Below are 22,391 nucleotides of genomic sequence, written 5' to 3' on the forward strand. Positions count from 1 at the left end.
ACGTGTATTTATATTAGTGTCCCTTCCTTTGTTCCTCTTTGATAGCATTAAAGTATATTATACTTTGATGGTATCAAGCAATTTATCAAACAGTTTCTTCTTGATACTATCAGAGTATAATATATTCTGATGGTATCAAGAAGGAAAAGACAGTGTTTCAGTGAAACTGCTTGATAACATCAGAGTATATTATATACTCTTATTATATCAAATGCGCGAGATAATTAAAAATAAGGAATATGAAAGTAATGGAGGTATCAAATGGTAAGTAGTTTCATTTTTTGGGTATAACAATAATTATCCCTAAATTTAACGATATATACAATAAAATTTTTAAAAAATTAAAAAATATATTATTTGAAACTATTAATATTAATAAAAGAAGATAGAAATATTGAAAACACTCCTATACTTGGAGCAAATTATTAATTTCATTTTCGAACTATTAACAATCTTGACTAATTGAACTTAAATACACGAAAATGTTACAACATAACTAAAATACACTCTTAAATTCTTATCAAATTTAAAAATATTTTTAACACTTATCTCAATATTTTTTATTAAGAAGGTCATACTTTACTGTCAATAATTGAAACACAAAACTAGCTTCAAAGGCGTAAGAAAACGAGTGAAGGGGTGATGTATACCTTAAATGGCGGCTCCATGAGTCAACTTCCCATGGGTGAAAGAATTTAAAACCAGCAAAAAATGATTGAACTCTCTCTTCCTTTTTACTGTATGCCTTCTTCTGCTCCACTTTCCCTCCATTAATGCTCAATCATCTTCAATAATATCACTTCAACCATCTGGATCCATACTTTCTCATCAACTACACCTAATGTATTCATATTGTATTTGATAACAAAATGGGTCATCACCATAACAACCACCATAGCCACCACCACTCCACCGCCACGGATGGCGTTCCACAGAGGGTTAATAGCCCACGATTCTCTGGACCAATGACTCGAAGAGCTCACTCTTTCAAGCGAACCAACAATGCTAACCAAAACGCCCAAAATACTACTATTACTAGTAGCACTACTACTACTACTTTGAATACTCACCATGAGATTGATGTACCACTCAACTCACCCAGATCTGAAACCAATGCGAATATTGCTGATGGGTATGAGGTTTTAGCAGAAAAGAAGCATACCCATTTGAGTAATGTTATCCAAAGGGTACATTTGAGGAAAAAATTGGAATCTTTGACTGTGGATTTTGGGTTTGGGTTGGAATTGAAAGGAAGGAAGAAGTTGGGGCACTGGATGTTCTTGGTGTTTTGTGGGTTGTGCTTGTTTATGGGTGTTCTCAAGTTTTGTGCCTATGGATGGTTTGGATCTGCTATTGAAAGAGTTGCGTACAGTCAGGTTATTTCTTAGTTCTAGAAATGGAATTCTTGACTCCCATGGATGTTCATTTGTTTTTCCCTTCAATTTTGGTTTGTTTTTGGGTGTTTTTCAAGATCAATTGGAGCTTAATATTCAAGACTTAGTTTTGAATAATTAAATATGTACTGTAACACTTTCTGTTCTTCTGGAGGTATTTGCTTCTCAATAGTGGTAGATTTTAGTTCAATTGAATTGGTTGTTCAGATGACCTACTGATTTTAACAACAAGGACAGCGGGGATGTGGCACTACACTGTGTATTGTCTTTGATGAAAATTTCATATGATAGTGATAAAATACAACTATCAGGCTTTAGGCGAAGCATGTAAAATAAAACATATGTTACATAGAGAACGAAGGAAAATGATGAGATAGGCAGATAGATAGCCTTGGATTGTATTAGATTTTAATCATGAGTTTCTTTGTTAGCCAGGTCTCTGTTTTGAAAATACAATTGATGATTTTGTTGTTCTGCACTACTAATATCAAAACTAATTGCATCAGTAAAGTTGTGTTTTTCAAATGTTCGACATTGCCCAGCAGGATTCATATGACTCACTGGTCAGTCAGCAAAGTCTAAGGGAAGAAAGCACTCATGCCTATAGACATATGGAAGGAGATACCAAACATAGTGAAGAACAGAATCATGTGGAACAGACTCTAAGTATGGTTGCATCGGGTGTTGTTGGTAACCAGAATATCATGCTAGATGTAAGTTCTATCACAAATCTTCCAGCTTGTTAGTACTAAAGAAAGTATCGCATCTAAATGTTGTTTCTTTTTCCTTTTCAGTATTCAGAAATATGGTTGAAGCCTAATAGTGAAAATTTCACTCTGTGCATTGAGCGGACAAAGAGTCAGAAATGTAAATATCTGAACAACTGAAATTCATTTTTATTTGGCCTATTAACTGTTTTTACCTTTCCCTTATCCCTTTTGATTTCTTTGGCAGTTGTAGATGCAAAGACAAATGGTTACCTTCTGATAAATGCAAATGGTGGCTTAAATCAGATGAGATTTGGGGTCTGGTTGTTATAGGTTTCATGCTTCAGTTCCTTTTATTAGAGATTCCTATTATCTCCATCTGATAAACAAATAATTCTAGAATGCAGATCTGTGATATGGTAGCTGTTGCTAAAATCATGAAGGCAACACTTGTACTTCCTTCTCTTGATCATACATCCTACTGGGCAGATGAAAGGTGCTCTGCTTTTACCACTTCATTGAATTCATATTCATAAGATCATCACTAGCAATTTTGAAATGGTTATTTTGAATTGGGTTTTGATAGGCAAAAGTTATGGAAGACACCCACCTCCCTAGCACATATCTTATTTAGTTTGAATAGCCAAAATTATATGTATCATGTGTGTTGGATTGTTTTTCACCCTAGTAGTTTCTTGTTGATCCTTTTGTGTTATGTGTACTGACTGCACCCTACTTAGTAGATCCATGCTTTTATAACTTATAAAGATCATTGTTATCCATATGTAGAGCTCAAAACTATGGAAATTTTGCCCCTTTGTGAATGGATAAAAGGTCTAGCATCAAAGAACAACATAGAGCCCTAAGTTCGGGACTCTGGTTACAGGTGCTTCTAATTGTGAAGTTCGCAGTCCCATATGTCTAGAGCAAATGAGAATCCTGGGATCCTACGGTAAATAGATGACCTTTGGTAGGTGCATTAGTTGATGTTGAAGGGGAAGCTTTAGTCTCTAGATGATTCTTTGTTTCTCATTTACATGGTTGGTGGTGGTCCCGAGTTGAAGCACTTAAGTGCTAACAAGTTCATGCGTCTAGCTTCGAGAGAAACTTTCAAGATATATCTGGGAGAAGAAAAGAAAAACAACCAAGTAAAGGAAGAAGATCTCTTTTTTTGATGACATCAAAAGCATAAAAGGTGTATTTAAGAGAGTCATGTTATTAGACTTGAAGTTTGTTCCCTTGTTCTCAAAGTAATCATTGAAGGAGAAATGAGGTAGAATGGGTCAATCCACCGTCTGATGGTCTTTAAGAGAGTCATGTTAGGTTAAAGACAAAGCGGTAATCATTCTTTTCTGTGATCCTATGACCAATATACAGGTGAGGTTAATGTTCTTCAAGCCCACAATGTAATCTGGTATTTACAGTTACATTACCAATAATTGACTGCAGATGCTTTCCTTTATGGCAACTTTTCTTGATAGACGTTACACAATTATGCTCACGATTAGAGAACGGTGTCTTATTACTTGATGAATGGAAGCATGGCTCCAGGCTGAGACTTGATAAATCAGTTTAGGATGCAAGTTGAGCATCTAGAGTTAGATAGCATGATTTTATGAAGGATGCAATGATGGAAAAAATCCTTCCTCAAAGGAAGTTGTAAAGAATGACCCTAGTACTCAATTTTCTTATAGGTTTATCGTCCTAGAAATCAGTTGGCTAATAATGATGGCACTTTCGGAAACTTAAAAGAGAAGTGGTAAGAAAGAAATGTTAACTTAGGCATCACAATTTCGATTTTGGAGGATCTCCTTTAAGATACAATACGCTGAGGCAGTTGAAAGATTCTCATCCTTGGGCTGCTACTAAATAGGTGGCTACTTTTCTCTTTTTGTTGGGTAACAATTGTGTGTACAATATTTTTTTTTTTTTTGAGAAATCTAGCCAGTATACCATAAGGGAAGCCACTCAACACAATGTGACAGTAGTCTACCCAGTATACCATAAGGGAAGCCACGTAACACAATGGGACAGTCGTGTATTTAAATTCCACCCGCTGACCATATTAAGTTCTTAAACCCAACTTGAAAACTGAAATTCAATTTTATTCCACCTTTTGAGGGATTTTGTTTTAATTATACCCATGTTGCAGGTTCAATTTCAACCATTTAGTTTATACCATCAATTTCTTTCCTTTGAAAACTTTACTCACACAATAAAATCGGTTAAATTCATATCCAGTTCCTCTCTATCTCTTAAATATTTCTCACACAAAAAATCGAAATAACATATATCCCCGATTTTGACTATTCATTCAATATTCAAATCAGTTCTATATTCAGAAAAAACTATAACCCGAAGGGGTGACCTAGTGGTTTGGGCTTGGAACTTCCATGTTGGAGGTTTCAAGTTTGAAACCCTTTGCCAGCGAAAGCAAGGGGTTTGCCTTTTGGGTCGAGCTCGTCGCACCGGGCTTGCCTAGTGCGGGTTACCTCTCCTGTATGATTTGCGAGCTATTGCATAGGAGTGGGGGTTTTACCCTGTGCGCACCACGCACCCAAAGGGTAGCGGCTGCAAAAATATTCAGATAAAACTATAATCAAAACAATACCATTCAAATAAAAATTACAGTATAACCAACCAAACTTACCAGTATTGAAATATATATTAAAAACAACTGTAGTATTGAGCAGCCTTTTTCACAATATACCCTAGTAATATTAGTTACATAGACAATCCTATGAACGTACGAGGCGGAGTGTTGGCCAATCAAGAAACTTCATGTTCAGAAGATGAAAGTCGCGGAAATGCGAATGTTGCGGTGGATGTGTGGGCACACTAGGATGGATAGAATTAGGAATGAAGATATCCGAGACAAGGTGAGAGTGGCATCAGTGGAGGACAAGATGCGGGAAGCGAGATTGAGATGGTTTGAGCATGTGAAGAGGAGAGACACAGATGCTCCAGTGCGGAGGTGCGAGAGGTTGGTTATGGACGGTTTTAGGAGGGGCAAAGGGAGGCCGAAGAAATATTGGGAAGAGGTGATTAGACATGATATGACACAGTTGCAGCTCACCGAGGACATGACCTTAGATAGGAGGCTGTGGAGAACTCAGACTAAGATAGTGGGCTAGGTGACTTATCTTTTATCCATAGTAGTCGTAGTTTTTGCTCATTTGTTTATTAACATTTGATTTCTGCATTTGATTACTGCTTATATTTGTTGGTCCGGTTTACTTTGGGTATCCTATTTATCTATAGTAGTTAATGCTCCTTTCTTTCCGGTCTTTCCTACCCTGACTTTCTCGCTCTCATTTCTCATATTTTTATATTGTTTTCGATATGCTTGGCTCTACTGACCTATGTCTTGTTTTTCTTGTTTCTCTTCTCTTGTTCTTTTCTCTTAAGCCGAGTGTCTTTTGAAAACAACCGCCCTACCCTTCAAGGTGGGGGTTAGGTCTGCGTACACTCTACCCTCCCCAGACCCCACATGGTGGGACTATACTGGGCTTGTTGTTGTTGTTGTTGTAGACAATCCTATGAATGTTCATATGATATATCAAGTTTAGTAAAAATAGAATTTTTAATGGCAGTGTGTTAGATGGAATAATATCCCTAAAATTTAACATTTATTATGAAAATGTATCATTAGTGAATATCATGTTGAATACTACATTTTTTCAAATTATAGATTTGAATACTGTAGTTCTTATTTGAATACTTGCTTTGATTTGAATGAATAGTGTATTAGTTCTTATTTAAATATTCTTATTTTGTTTTGAATATCCTGTTCAATAATGTATATCCCCACTTTTTGATTCCTTATGCAATATTCAAATCATTTCTACTATATTCAAATAAAAACTAAATTCAAAACCACACCATTCAAATAAAAATTACAGTATAACAGGCAAACACTTGACAATAATCACATGTATTTAAAAAATTGTAGTATTGAACAGGAAAACACTCAACAGTACTAACATAATCAAAACAAAGCAAGAATATTCAAATAAGAACTACAATATTCAAATCAAAGCAAGAATATTCAAATAAGAACTACAATATTCAAATTTATATTTGAAAAACTGTAGTATTTAATATGATATTCACTAACCATATGTTTCCATAATAAATGCTAAAGGGATATTATTCCATATAACATGTTGCTATTAAAAACCTTATATTCAATTTTTAAGATTTGATATATGGTGTATTGTGTAAATATTTATAGGATTATCTGCGTAATTACTGTTACTAGGGTATATTGTGAAAAGAGAGTCAGTAGGTGGTATATTTTGTGTTTTTCCCCCTATATTTTGTGTATGTATATTTTAAGGCAGTTATATCTGAAGTACGTGAATCAAGGACTTGAAGAAAGCGGGTGCACCATTGCCTATAAGTGCACGTGACATTGACTGTAGAGTCTAAATATGATCAGTATTTGCTCGGTTTGATTGATTTCGTATTAATTCAATTTTAATTTCGACACATTCTAAGTTAATTCATTTTATTGGTTTTGATTTACTGATAGATAAAGCAATGATGTAACGAGTCCTATTCAATTTACTTTGTTTATCTTTCAGTATATATGGAAGATTACCTAACACTTGGTGAAAGATTGTGAGTTCTATTCTAGTAGTCATAGTCCAAATCGTAAATGGAAGTCATATCCTCAAAAAGGATAGCTAATTATTTACACGATTAATCTCTCTTCCACATGCATAATATATGGCGTTCTATTTTCTTCTTGAGGCAATTTTAGTTCCTCTAGGGAGAAACTTGAAATGACAGATATTTGTTCTACTCCAATAGAATGATGCAGAACACAATTTGTGATAAAATAAATATCTATTAATAGATGAAAAGTCTGATCGTAGGTAAAAAAAAAGATAAAGTAAGGTGTAGCCCCGTGGAAGGAACTTGTCTTGAAAAACCTACAAATGCTTGGTACCAATGCAGAATTAGCTAAAAATAGGGTCCAATGGGGAAAACGATCCATATAGGAGATAGCTACTATTTGAGGATAGGTTTTAGACTTGTTAGAGAACTTCTAATAGTACTATTATTACAAAAACAACATACACATACCCTATGTAATCCCGCAAGTGGGGCCTTGGGAGGGTAGTGTGTATTCAAACCTTACCCCCTACCTTGGAAGGTAGAGAGTTTATTTTTGATAGACCTTCGGCTCAAGTAAAAACATTACAAAGCAGTTCGAAAAACAAAATCAATAGGATTGAAGAAGCCCAGACAAAATGATAAAGAACTCATGACAAATCATACTTAAAAAGTAACCATCACTAAAACAAAATAATACCATAATTGATGTGCAAGAGCATTAGATATTAACATAAATGGAGTAACAAGAAACTCCCAGAGAAATACTACAATTACTAGTATGATACTACAAGGGGGTGTTTGAATAGGCTTTTTAAGTGACTTATAAGCTAAAAATCATAAGTTGGAGACACCTAACTTTTGACTTTTTTTTAAAAAAACCTTTTCAACCTAAAAAAAGTGCTTAAAAGCCAAAATCCACTTTAAATAAGCCAATCCGAACACCCCCTAAGATTAAGCGAGACAACTCTCAACAACCTAACTAGCCCTCTATCTTGATTCGTGTTCTCCGTAACCTTTTATTTAAGGTCATGTCCTCGGTAAGTTGAAGATGTGTCCTATCCTGTCTAGTCACCTCTTTCCAATACTTTTCGGCCTACCTCTACTTCTCATGTAACCATTCCTAGCCAATCTCTCACACCTTCATACTAGGGCATCTGTGCATTTCCTCTTCACATGCCCCGAACCATCTCCTACCTTATATCAGATATCTTCATTTCTAATATTAGCTCATCTAGTTTGCCTACACATCCATCTCAACATCTTCAGTTCCACAATTTTCATCTTCTAAACATGAAAGTTCTTAATTGGCCAACATTCCACTCCATACAATATAGCCAATTTAACCACCGCTCTGTAGAATTTGTCTTTGAGTTTTGTGGCACCTTCTTATCACACAAGACTCTTGATGCAAGCCTCCATTTCATCCATTTTGCACCAATACGATGTGTGACATCCTAGTCGATTTCCCCATTACTTTGGATAATGGACCCAAGATACTTGAAACTTCCTTTCTTATGGGTGGCATTAGTGTCAAGCCCATATCCACATTATCCTCATGCGTTATGTCACTGAACTTTCATTCCAAGTATTCTGTCTAGGTCCTGCTCAATCTGAACCATTTAGACTTCATGATTTGTCTCCAAACCTTAAGCTTAACGTTATCTCTGTTGCTAGTCTCGTCGATCAGAACTATGTTTTCTGCAAATAACATACATCATAACACCTCACCTTGGATTTTCTGAGTCAATTCATTCATCACCAAGACAAATAAATATGGGCTAAGGGATGATCTATGGTGCAACCCCATCACAATTGGGAAGTGTTTTGAGTCCACACCTATTGATCTAATCTGGGTCTTGGCTCCATCATATATGTCTTTAATCACCGGAGGAACGCCTTTAGTCTCTGAGCACCTCCGTAACTTCTCTCAGAACTTTGTCATAAGCCTTTTCTAGGTCGATGAGCACCTTGTGAAGGTCCCTCTTCCTCTCACTATACTTCTTCACTAGCCTCTTACTCAGATGAATGGCTTCTGTGGTTGGATACCCCAACATGAGTCTGAACTGGTTCTCGAAAATAGCCACGCCTCCACTCACCCTCATCTCCACCACCCTCTCCCAAACCTTCATAGTGTGGCTTAACAACTTAATGCTCCTATAGTTGTTGCAATTCTGAATGTTACATTTGTTCTTGTACAACGGGATCACCGTACTCCACTTGCATTCTTATGGCATCTTTTTCGTCTTCCAAACGACATTAAACAACCCAATCGGCCATTCCATACCTGCTGTATCTGCGCTCTTTCGAAACTCCACTAGAATCTCGTCCAGCTTGTTGCTCTCCTCCCTACGCATCCTACGAATAACACCTTTAACCTCCTCAACCTTTATACACCTACAATACCTTAAATCACAATGCTTCTCGAAGTGCTTCAGTGTCTGTCCCCCTTTTTGTTCAATAGTTTATGGAATACGATTGCCCATCTCTGTCTAATAAGTGTCTCATCCATCAACACTTTTCCGTCCTCAACTTGATGCACTTCACTTGGTCCTCTCTCACCTTAGCTATCCCGTACAACTTCTTATCTCCACCTTTGTCCACTAGTTCTACATTTAAACATTCAAAAGCTATTATTTTTGCCGCGGTAACCACTAACTTTGCCTCCTTCCACACCATCTTATACCTTTCTCTATTCTTCCGCTTCTCCTCCTCATCCTTACTCCAGCAATTTCGCATACGCCACCTTCTTGGCTTCCACTTTCCCTTGGACGTCCCAATTGCACCACCAATCCCGTCGATACCCGCCAAAGTTACCTCTCGAGATTCCCAGTCGATTCCAACATATTTGGGACTGAGGCGTAGTTATTGTAAGGCGTAGCTCAGGGCTTAACTCACTTGGCAAAAGTAGAGGGATTAGGTTACAAGTTTGTGCTCTATGCCAGACGAACTAAGTCTAGTATTTAAGTTTGGAAGGGTAGAGGGGCAGACTCATCATTCTCGAGTTTTGAAGGCTGCAGTTGATCCTAGGAGTAGCTCCCGACAGATTTTCGGTATCAAATAAATAAAAAAGATAGAGTAAGGTCAGTTCTAGTGAAGAAATAAGATTAGGAAACAAGGAATAAAAAGGAAAATATAACAAATATTGAAGAAAAGCAGAGGAAAAGGAAAAAAAGGAAGAGTCACCTTTTCAAAAAAGAAAAGAAAAGGAAGAGACTTGTAAGATGGGGAAAGATATGATTTTCTTCTTCAAAGGTGCTGATGGGTCACCCTCCAGAACATTGTCTCTTAGCTACAATGTGCGCATCGAATCATCTCTTAAGATTGTGGGTGCATCGTTAGCCACATGGAGACTTCTTAAAAAGTTATGTGCATGAAATTGTTATGGAAAAATGAACCCAATTTTCATTTACCCGCCCATATTTCAACGATGCAAATATTGGTCACTCACGGGTCTGATTTGGGTGGGCTGCGGCTAAATCACTCACGCCTGCCTAGATAACTAGTTAAGATTTGATTAGTGCTTCTCACTCTTGGATTTTTGAGGTCTTTGCATCAGTTGTTTTTCCGGAGTCTGCTTCAGTCAGTACTTTATAAAAAGTCTTTGCTTTTAACTTTAAAAATAGTTTTTGTAGTGGCATATTATAAGAAATATCTGCCATTATTAGCTCTCTGAGGGGTACATGCATGTCCAAGTGTTGTATTCCACCTTCTGAAGCAATTACCCATAGCCTTTTGCTTTCAGTATCCTAAAACATAGACCCTATTTTCTAATCCAAATTGAATAAATAATTATATTGATTTTGGTGTAACAATGTTTAGAATCATAATTTGAACTGTACAAAAATTAATAGTTCGTCAAAAGACTGTAGCATCAAGTTTGAAAATTGTATAGAAATACTAACAATATATATTATTTTAAATTGTTTAGCTATTTGGTGAGTCGTCAAGGTTATAATATTACTAATTTTATAGTAGCATTACGCTGATGTACCTTCATCAGATATATTTTAATTTTTTCAAACGTGCCGCTTTTAAATTACGTTTATTATCAAAGTTTCTCTATTAACAAAAATAATGCTTAAATTCATATTAAATAATGTATAAAATCTAACAACAGCAGTTTCCTTAACCCCTATACAAATGGGTCAAGCCCATTGTGGGAAATATAAGAGAAAAAATATTATTGAATTGTGTCTCTACATTATTATACAGAAACCCTTTTTATAGACACTACAATACAATCCTTTACCAAGTAGAATACTTTTCCCTATTTCTATTTCTCTTTACCAAGTAGGATACTTTTACCTATTTCTATTTCTACTCTTAAGTGTAATTTTATATACCTATTCTTATTCTAGCACCCCCCTTAAGCTAGTGCATACAAGTCATATGCTCCTAACTTGTTATAAATGTAATTAATACGAAGACCGATGAGGGGCTTAGAGAGATATCTTCAAGTTGATCACTCGACTTCATAAAATTGTTAGTCAATCTCAATGTGCTTAGTCTTCTCATGAAAGATTTTATTTGATGCATAATGCCAGTCAATCTCAATGTGCTTGGTCTTCTCATAAAATACTGGTTTTGGGGCATAACGTCGATAAAACATAGAGTGATAAATTCTTGAATTGTAGTGTTGAACTTGCCAAACCAAGTTTGAGAAGACTGTTTCAGACCATTGAGTGTCTTACACACTCGACATACAAGGCTACCGACTCCCCTTGAACAACAAAATCAAGTGGCTGCTCCATATAGACTTCTTCCTAGAGATCACCGTGGAGAAAAATATTCTTAATGTCCAACTGATTAAAAGGTCAATGGAGAACGACAACTATAGATAGGAAAAGGCAGACATATGTTATTTTAGCCACGGGAGAGAAAATATCAGTGTAATCTAGCCCAAATATCTTTTAAAAAAAAACAGTAACTTAATCTAGCCCAAATATCTGAGTATACCTTCTTTTTCTTTTTTCTTTTTTGGTAAAAGTAAATCGTAAAACTGGCCAAAACAAGCTCATGCGTTGGATTATTCGATTTGATGGATGAAAGTGGTCACAATATGAGAAATAAAATTATATGGGTAGAGTCGGAATGATAGCATGACCCTACTGAGAAAGAGAATGATATGGGTATGATCGGAATGATGGCATGATCCTACTGGAAAATAGAAATTATATGGTAGGGTCGGAATGATGGTGCGACCCTATACAAATAAGAAAGTAGTCACAGGAAAGATGGCACGGTGCTACGCAAATTGGATATGAAAAAGAAGTCACCGAAAAGATGTACGATGCTACACACATAAGATATGAGAAAATATTCCGAAAAAATGCACTACGCAAATTAAATATGAAAAGTAGTCACCGGAAAGATGCACGGTACTACACAAATTTGATATGAGAAAATAGTCACCGGAAAGATACACGGTGACCCCGACTTTTGCTAACATAATCATTGGCAAGACGGGCGGCATATATGGGTAATAGCTGCCCACCGGCAGCGGAAATTCTTTGATTCTCTACCAAGATCGTAGAGGCTCTGATATCACGTGAGAAATATTAGAGAAAAAATATTATTGAATTGTGCCTCTACATTATTACACAGAGACCCTTTTTATAGACACTACAATACAATCCTTTACCAAGTAGGATATTATTTCCTATTTCTATTTCTACTCTAAGTAGGATTTTATATGCCTATTCCTATTCTAACACCCATATTTTACCCAACCCATTTATAAACCTAATTTTTACCCCGCTTAAATATGTGTGGGTTGAATTATGATCCTTTTTGCTTAACCTATTTTCTGCCCGCTCATTTGCCACCACTATACATGAATAACAGAGTTGCAGTAGAGGTAGATGGGTGCCAATGCACCTTACCTGTACACATTGGTCAGCTTAACTTATTAAGCAAAACAACTATCTGCAGCCTACTTCAACCCTCATTGGAGTGGCCAAAATAGCTACAAAAAATAAAAGACTTGGGTATAGCGATTAAACTTGGCAAATCAGTGGTTGTGAAAACATGCAGTTATTTTTTTTTTGAAACTGGTAACGTGTATTCATCAGCATTAAGGGTATGCTGGCCACCTCCAAAAGTGTGATTACATAGATAGCTAATTACAACAAACCTAGGAAATCCAGTATCTGTATTTCATCTCCTATACACTGCTCTTTACACCAAAAACATAAAGTAGAAATACATTTTCCTTTGATCTTCTGAATGGAGTTAGATCTTCCTTTGAGGATTCTCTCATTCCTCTCCTTCCATATGGTCCACCATATGCAAGCTAGGACAGTTTTCCACCATCTCTTTTGGCTTTTGCTCCCTCCCTTTCTGATCCAGCAACTCAATAGATCAGCTGTGTGCTCTGACATTGTCCAGCTTTCCCCAGCCAAGGTGATGAATAAGGACCAGACCTGAGAGGTTACCTTGCAGTGGAGGAAGAGGTGGCTGTTTGTTTCAATAGCTTCCGTACAAAGAGGGCATGTGGAAGCTAAGTTGGATTTCCTTTTCTGTAAAGCTTCATGGGTAAGGCATGCCTTCCTTACTACCAGCCAGGAGAAACATTTCAGCTTATTAGGTGCCATGCTTCTCCAAATAGCTTTCCAGGGACCTCTGTCTCTTCCTGTCAGCTCTGAAAGGCCCCTCCTGTAGACTCTGTTGACTGAAAATTTGCCCTCTGTGTTGTGACTCCATCTGATAATATCAGGGTCATTGGTGGTCCCTGTGAAGGTTCCTATTCTACCAAGTAGAGCAGCCACTCTCTCAACCTCCCAATCATTCAAAAACCTCCTGAAAATTAGGTTCCATCCTTGATTTGTCCACGTATCTTCTATTGTGCTATTTTGGTTGGTGCTGATGGTGAAGAGGGTGGGGAAAGCCTCTTGCAAAGTGCCCTGACTATCCCAGTTATCCTTCCAGAAAAGGATTTTTCTGCCATTGCCCACTTGGAAGGTAATGTCCTTCCCAAGGTTGGTCCAGAGGGGGGCCTGATGGTCCTCCATAATCCAGCTCCACAAGTGTCAGTGGATTCGTCAGTGCACCACTGACCATTTTGTCCATTTTTTTGCTGTATTACATTCTTCCACAAGGCTGTTCTGTCCTCAGCATATCTCCACAACCATTTTTTGAGCAAGCTGCTATTTTGTAGCTTCAGATTTCTGACCCCCATACCTCCATGCTCCTTGCTCTGTTGCACTATGTTCCATTTCACTAGGTTGTAACCTTTATGCTCCTTGTTGCCATGCCATAGGAAGTTTCTTCTCAATTTGTCTAGAACTTTGAGTACTTTGGCAGGCATAGGGAAGAGGGACATCACATAGGTTGGTAATGAGTCCTACCACAGAGTTGATTAGACTGAGCCTGCCTCCTAAAGATAGATACTGTGCTTTCCACATAGCAAGCTCTTTTCTGTCTTCTCAATGATGTTATCCCACATCTCCAATGCCTTGTGTTTTGAGCCCATTGGGAGTCCCAAGTAAACAGTAGGCAGTTTCTCCACTCCACATGCAGCTATTGATTTTGCTAGATATTAATAAATCCAACTGACAGTGTTTGCAGTCAAAGATTGGGCCATCTTTTATATTCTTGAAGATTGCTTTTATCTTCTTTTTTTCTTTCCTTTCGTTGTGGAAAGCATGTGAAATATTATGTTCTGGGGTTGCACTGAGACTTGAACCGAGAACTTTTGCTTCCATCAAACAGTTTATCACCTCATCTAAAGAACTCAAATGGGTAGATGCAACACAATTTGATTTATCTTTTTTAGGTTCGCAACATCGTCCTCCCCACCAATGCCAGTCAGCAAGAATAGAATAAACAAGGGGCTCATGATTGTTTTATTCGCAAATGCTTTACATCTATATATTCTTGTTCGATTTAAGTGATAACTATAGATGTTTTTTTCCTTGACTTGGCTCCCCTTGATCTCTACCTTTGTTTCCTAAATGCAGTGGGTTCAAAGATCTTTTCGATTGGCAGCACTTTATTGAAACTCTAAAGGATGACATCCACATTGTCGAGACATTACCACCAGAATTTGCTGGAACTGAGCCTTTTAACAAAACACCTATATCCTGGTCTAAGGTGAAGTACTTCACTGATTTATGTGGGTATTTTTGACATGGTTGTGAGTACTCCTTTGAGTGTATGAAACTAACAATGGATTCCAAATGATATGATGTGGTGATGAGTATCCTGATGTACTTGCATGCTTTTCATTTGATCAGGTTAGTTACTATAAATCAGAGGTCCTCCCTCTTCTGAAGCAGCACAAAGTAATGTATATTACTCACACTGATTCTCGGATAGCCAACAATGGGATACCCAATTCTATTCAGAAGCTGAGATGCCGTGTAAATTACCAAGCATTAAAATACTCAGCCCCCATTGAAAATTTGGGAAAGATTTTGGTTTCGAGGATGCGACAAGATGGAAATCCGTATCTTGCTCTCCATTTAAGGTCAGTCGCGGCCTCTTTCTCTCATAGCTGTTAGAGCTATAGTGACATACAACTCTATTATTGTTTGTGCCATTACTTTTGATTAATGCTAGGGTTATAAAAGAACATAGTGCGAGTCAATCATCTCCACTTTTTCATTTGAAGGATCAGGCCAGTTGATGTACCTGACATGCCATTCATTGTAATAGCTTAGTTTGACTTTCTATTTGAATCAAAATACAATAAAAGATGGCAAATAGACCATGTCATGCCTGTATTGTTATGTAGCATTACTCCTGTGTTAGCTCTCTGTATACCTCTGTAAATGAACTAGGTGACAAAGTTCTCTAAGAAAGTTAGATAACTTTGAGGTCATTATTTTAGCAGGATCAGTATTCATAATTTGGTGCTTTAATTGGACACATTTATCTTAGTTTTACTTCTAATCTTATAGGATCATTCCACTCTTAAAGCAACGGCTTTGACTGAACTTGTTTTAGCTGCAAAGTTGTAATATCAGATAAATGTAGTCCGATTTATTTCTCAATTATCTTTATGGATATAAGTCATTTGAATGGTAACTTGCACAAATTATAATGCTGATGTCTTATCTTAGCAGAAGGATTTGCTATAAATTTGATTTTCTTTTCCTGCTAAAACTGTTTTTTCTGAACCCTTTTCACATAAGCAGTTTATGGTGCTACTTGCAGATACGAGAAGGATATGCTTGCTTTTACAGGCTGCAGCCATAATTTGACAGCAGAAGAGGATGAAGAACTCCGTAGCATGCGTTATGAGGTCGGCCATTGGAAGGAAAAGGAGATCGATGGTGCAGAAAGAAGAAAGCTTGGTGGTTGCCCGTTGACCCCCAGGGAGACTGCCCTTCTGCTTAAGGGGCTGGGATTCCCATCCAGTACGAGGATTTACTTGGTGGCTGGTGAAGCTTATGGAAATGGAAGCATGCAACCTCTTCTGGAGAATTTCCCAAACGTGTTTTCCCATTCAACTCTTTCAACAGAGGAGGAATTGAACCCTTTCGAGAATCACCAAAACATGCTGGCTGGTTTGGACTATGTTGTTGCTCTTCAGAGTGATGTTTTCGTCTACACATATGATGGAAATATGGCCAAGGCAGTACAAGGTCATAGACGCTTTGAGAACTTCAAGAAGACTATTAGTCCAGACAGGTAATTATTCCTGCCATCTGCTTACTCCCCTTATTATCTGGCTAGACAAATTTTCTGTTGTCGAACTACGAGAACGCAATATTCCCAAATCAAAGTACTTTCGTCGACCTAACTTTTGGAATCTAATCATCCTTTGGCAGGATGAATTTTGTGAAGCTAGTTGATGAACTCGATTATGGTAAGATCTCATGGAAGAAATTCAGCTCCAAAGTAAAAAAGCTTCATGAGACTCGTTCTGGGGCTCCTTATGTGAGAGAGCCAGGTGAATTCCCGAAGCTGGAAGAGAGCTTTTATGCTAATTCCCTTCCTGGCTGTATATGCGAGAAAACCCACAGATAGCGAAGTTTGAACATAAAGTACTTTGCCCCTTGATCTCCCAGGGGTTCAGCTTGGGACATTCTGGGAGGTATTGCCATGCATATGGATTGGTCTCTACTAAGGAATTCAATTCACTGGGACTTCTCCCTGTTTAGAAACAGGTGACTTGTATATACGCAGACCATCCAGGTCAAATTCAGCATTTTGCTGCTGGTGCAGAGTCAAGTATACTGTCCAACCATACAAAGACATTAGTCCTTTTTGTTAATTGGACATTTTCCACGATACTTTCTTGGCAAGGAGGATGGTGCTGCCAATATCTACATACGGCAGTATATGCACCCTGCAGAGCCAAGTGATAAGATTTGTGGGTGGTTGTTATAGAATGTATTTTTTCTTGAGATGTAAATGACCAAATTACATTGTTAATCACACATTGCTTGAGGTGAGCTTAAATGCAGTGACATTGTCAGTGAAGATTCATATGGTCGACTCAACTCTAACTTGTTTAAGAGTGAGAATTGTTTCTATTGAATAGCCCTGCTTATAAAAGTATTAGATTGAAAATTTCGACTGTCTTTATGTTTCAAACACTTTCCTTGCTGCAAAACTTGAATTTTAAACACATGAGACGACAGGTCTTGCTCTTACCAATTCCGTGTGGTTGCAGAATATAGCAAATCCATGAGCTGCAGGACATATTAATGTCTTTTTTGATTGTAATCTTGAATGGATAATTCATAATTACAAGTGCAGTAAAAGGAACTTAAATTGCATTATTCATAGCTGGGAAGAGCTTAGTTAACCTCCAAATTCCAAATATAGCTACCATTACTTTTCCTCAGATAAAGTCTTTGAGCTAAGATATAGAATAGAGTAAATTCCTTATATAGTCTTGTAATGTCACTTTTGTTTCTTTCAGGACCATCATATCACCCAACTATTTCTATTTTCCTCAAAATATATCCATCTCTCCTATTGGAATGTCATGTTACATTTTTAATTTTTTAACAATACAATAAAAACATTTATCTTATTATTGAATTTTAGAAAAAGTAATCAAATTTTAAATTAAATTTAAGTAATATTTATTATTGTTATGAAATGAATATCAATGCTAAAATAACAATAAAGATAGATGAAAAGACAGAAAGTGTAGTATTTTTATTTCACTTGTACTTGCTCCCCTCTTTGTTACAAGAAGAGGGTATATATATACATGTATATACTTGGGTACCAAATATATTACATGGATATCTATTTGCCATGCATATACTTGGTCACCAAGTATATTATGTGGATACATAATTTACAACACATAGTATAACATGTATATATATATATATATATATATATATATATTATACATAATGTATTGTGTGTACATATATTACCACAAAATATATTTATGTGGACATCCATTTTACAACACTCCCCCTTGGATGTCCATGTAAAAGAAAAAATTTAGTGAAAGAAAAGTGTAGTAATACGCTTTGTTTGCTACCTCATTAAAAACCTTTACCAGAAAAATCCAGTTGGATAAAACCTTGGTTAAGGAAAAAAGAGTGCAACACGTGTTTACTTCCTCTGATGAAAACATTACTTAATATCTTGAAGATGATGCATTTCGATCTTTTATCTCAGCTTCTCAAAGGTTGAAGTTGGTAATGCCTTGGTGAATATATCTGCTTAATTATCACTGGAACGAATTTGTTGAACATCTATTTCACCCTTCTTTTGAAGATTATGAGTGGAAAAGAATTTTGGTGAAATATGTTTCGTTCTGTTTTCTTTGATGTATCCTCCTCTTAGTTGAGCTATACATGCAACATTGTCTTCATATAATGTTGTTGGAATATCTCCTTTTAAAGGAAGACCACATGATTCTTAGATGTGTTGAGTTATTGATCTCAACCAAACACATTCTCGAATAGCTTCATGGATGGCTATTATTTCTACTTGATTTGAAGAAGTATCAACCATAGTTTGTTTTGTTGAACGCCATGATATAGCTGTACCTCCACATATAAATAAATAACCTGTCTGAGATCGTCCTTTATGTGGATCAGACAAATATCCTGTATCTACATAACCAATTAGTTGTGAATCGGATTCTTTTGAATAAAATACTCCCATATGAATGGTTCCTCAAAGATATCTAAATATATGCTTAATACCATTCCAATGTCTCCGTATTGGGAAAGAACTAAATCTTGCTAATAAATGTAATTACCCCGAGTCATATTTGATTGATATCTGATATCGGTTCCGTAGTTTTCTTGAAAAGTTGAGATTTTTCATAAACTTTGAATTTTAGAAGTTTAAAATGACTCAAAAGTGGTATTTGAGGTCATTTGGAGTTTTGAGTCTCGAAATAAAATTCCGTCGATTCCATCAGTTTCAGAATGTTGAAATTGGTTTAGAAGAGTTAACGGAATCATATTTGGGGTCATATCGTGGATTTGAGGTGTTGAGTTGGAAATATTTGAGTTTTTGGCCATAGGTCTAACTTTAGTCAATATTTGAGGATCGGATGCTCGGAATTGAATTTCGACGACTCTGTTAGATTCGAAGGGTGAGTTTAGGCCTAGGGAGAGTTCTTGTGTATTTTTGGGAAGCTCCGAGGGTGTTTTGATCTTTTGAGGCTTAATATTGGTTTAGCTGCGACTTTTTGGTTTCTGGGTAAAGAAGACATCAAAATTGAATTCCGATAGATCCGTTGCGTCCAGAACGTCAAAATTAGTAGGATTGTATATAAAGTTTGTGTGCTCAAGATTTCGGATGAATTCTGAAGGTTGATTCCGAGAATTTTTGAGACTTTGAAAGTTGCTGTCAGCTGGTGTAATCATACCTCGTGTTCGGGACCCCCCTGACTGCGTTTGCGAGGGGTCAGCTTCTTGACCTCCGCATTTGCAAAGGAGTCATCGCGTTAGCGAAGGGTTGGGGATAGTGACCTTCGCATTTGCGGGACTCCGTCTGCGTTCACAAAGGGTCCAACCACTCCTCATCACGTTCGTGGACTTACTGAGCCTCGATCGCGAAGGCCAAGTTTCGGCCTGAAACTGTGTTTTCTCCAAAAAGATGGGAAATGTCATTTTTACTCCATTTTTAAATTTGAAGCTCGGTAAGGACAATTCTTGGAGAGAATTTTCTCGTGAAAACTTCGTGGGTAAGTTGTTTTGACTCATTTCTACTATTATCCATTGATTATTTCGAATTTCTAGCATGAAATTGAGGTTTTTGAATTGAAAAAATTAGGCTTTTCAAGAACTTGATTAGTTTCAATGCTTTGAGAATTGTGAGCTCGTTTTAAGTCTAAATCCACTTACGTTTTCACTAGTAAATCCCAAAATACCTCGAGGATGCTGTTCATGTAAAAAATTTTGAAATTTTCTTCTCTTTTTTGGAATCGGATTTTTCAGGCATTTCGGGTCATTTTTGCTCGATTTTTAAAATATGAATATCGTTGGTTTTGTATTTTGATTAGGAACTCGAATTTGAATAGATTGTAGTGATTTAAAGTGCATTCGGAAGGGAAAGACTCACGTGGATTAATCAATCACGTATTGGCTAAAGCAAGTGGGCTCTTAAAACTCTACGAATCTCTTACAATCTCGAATATCCTGTTGTATATGTGTTGGGGCGTAATGGGGATGAGGTTACGAGTTTAATTGTGATATGAACTAATCTAAAATGAATAGACGGGGTTAATAAAATTTGATGTGTGTTATTATTGAGAATTGAATATTACTTGCCATAATCTAAATATTTATGGCATTTGATGAAATACTTGATAGTCTGATTGTGATTGTGGTTTGTCTGATTTGATTATTCATCATTACTTGTGTGAGCATTCTGTTTGTATTGGTTCTGAAACATTGTGATGAGAGAAATATGGTGGTGAGACCAAGGTCATTTTCGATCAGAGCTATGATATTGTTGAGGTCATTTCCGGTGAGAAATTAATAAGCCGAGGTCATTTCTAGTAGAGTTGTATTGCGAGGTCATTTCTAGCGGGATTGTATTATCGAGGTTATTTTCGGTGGGATTATATTGCCAAGGTTGCTTACGATGAAGTTGTATTGCCGAAGTTATTTTCGGCGGGATTATATTGCCGAGGTCATTTTCGGTAGGGTTGCAGGGCCGAGGTCATTTTCGGTGAGGTTGTGGGACCGAGGTAATTTTTGATCACAGATTATGAAACCGAGGTTATTTTTGGTCAGAGTTATTATTCCGAGGTCTTTGCCGGCAATTGCACTCATGCATGATCATTGAGTGTGCATATATATATTTTGCATATCTGTGTGTGACAGTTTTGATGCTCATTTGTGACTTGTGATTATTTGTACGATGCACCTTGTGATATTGAGCTGTGATTTGAACCTTATTGAATTGTTTAATGTTAACTGTTAGGTTGGGTTGATTTTTTGTGCAGGTTGTAGTCTGGAAGTTCGGTTGGGTTGGGAAAGGAGTTCGTGAATCCTATTAGATTTACTTAGTTTTTCTAGTTAGCTTGCTGGGTACCGTGTTATTTGGTACTCACTCTTGCTTCTACACTTGTGTAGATTTTGAGCTTGGACTTTGATCACCATCTCTTCTGATCATTCGAGGCTTCTGGGAATTTGAGAGAGACGGCTATCAAAATCCAACCGACTCTCTCACTTTATGTATTTACTTTATGCGTTACTCTATTTGAGAGTTGAAGACATATTCAGACTTGTACTTTTATTTGTCTTATTATTTTAGTGACTTGTACATGTAACAACCAATCTTTGGGGGTATTTAAGTTGAAGGACTTCCGCTTTTATTTATTACTTATTTAGATCATTTCTGTTACACCCCAGAAAATTTTGTGTTACTAAGGCTACGTATGGCTTAATGTGAGATCGAGGAGGAGAAAAAATTACAAGTATAGAATGAAATTCTACTGTAGTAGCATGAGGATATCATGAGTATAATATTTAGAATTCATACAATATGATTGGAATGATATGTTAAAAGATATATAGCCCTCATAACCGTGAGTTGAGGTGGATCCCACATGATGAAATTTTTATAAAAAGGACATATGATAAGTTATATGGATAATATATGTGAAGTTAAACACAACACAAGAACGACCCTTGAGCTAAATCCAAGTGTAAGCCCTCCAAAAAGATGTTTTTAAGTTACGTTTTTGGGCGATATGACTTGGGGAGATCATAAACCCATCATTTTTTGGGAATTTAGGAAAACTTCTTAAATTAAAGTTGTAGATAATTGGTTTATGTTTCCAACCATAGGTAGTGAGCTAATGGACTGTTATATTCTGTATTTTTATATGTCTAGTCATTCGCAAGAGAATCGACTCAAGTTAAAGACGGGATAGTTTTCGTACACAAAGTAGAAATATTTAATTCCTAATTCTAATTAGGAAATATTAGTTGAGATTATAAATTAATTAACTATAATTGAATTATTAAGTGGGGATTTGGAATTCATTAAGATGAATTAAGTTAATAGTGGGATAAAGAAATGGCCCCCCCACTGCCACATGACCAATTTCTAGTGGTCCACATTTTAGTAGGCTACAACTAGGCATATGGAGAAGCACATATGTCTTCTTGTTGACCAATGTTTCAGCCCAAAAACGTTTTCAAGGTCTAGAACATTGAAGAGAAGACTTCTTCTCTAAATAGAGAAGAGAGAAGCTCTCATCTTCTCCAAATAGAGAGAG

At 36.7% G+C, this 22,391-nt stretch overlaps 1 protein-coding gene across 2 annotated transcripts; it reads left to right on the plus strand.

Moving 5' to 3' along the window:
* Positions 1-624: 624 nt before the first annotated feature.
* LOC129893215 (O-fucosyltransferase 35) lies at positions 625-17,158 on the plus strand. 2 transcript variants are annotated; one of them, XM_055968711.1, is made up of 9 exons: positions 625-1,376; positions 1,937-2,107; positions 2,189-2,261; positions 2,349-2,419; positions 2,509-2,597; positions 14,683-14,815; positions 14,959-15,191; positions 15,881-16,357; positions 16,498-17,158. In XM_055968711.1, exons 1-9 carry the CDS (start codon positions 870-872, stop codon positions 16,694-16,696), a joined length of 1,953 nt encoding a protein of 650 aa, XP_055824686.1. In that variant the 5' UTR covers positions 625-869; the 3' UTR covers positions 16,697-17,158. The 2 variants fall into 2 exon arrangements, with proteins under 2 accessions (XP_055824686.1, XP_055824687.1); XM_055968712.1 differs by having other exon boundaries at positions 1,940-2,107.
* The last annotated feature ends 5,233 nt before the right edge of the window (positions 17,159-22,391 follow it).

This window comes from Solanum dulcamara, chromosome 6, assembly GCF_947179165.1.
Source record: "Solanum dulcamara chromosome 6, daSolDulc1.2, whole genome shotgun sequence".
NCBI lineage: Eukaryota > Viridiplantae > Streptophyta > Magnoliopsida > Solanales > Solanaceae > Solanum > Solanum dulcamara.

Excerpts from the sequence above, each read along its gene's own strand:
- LOC129893215 (XM_055968711.1), top strand. The coding sequence starts at position 870 with ATGGGTCATCACCATAACAACCACCATAGCCACCACCACTCCACCGCC. Across the intron at positions 1,377-1,936 it reads AAAGAGTTGCGTACAGTCAG|CAGGATTCATATGACTCACT; the intron begins GTTATTTCTTAG and ends GACATTGCCCAG. Across the intron at positions 2,262-2,348 it reads GCGGACAAAGAGTCAGAAAT|TTGTAGATGCAAAGACAAAT; the intron begins GTAAATATCTGA and ends TTTCTTTGGCAG.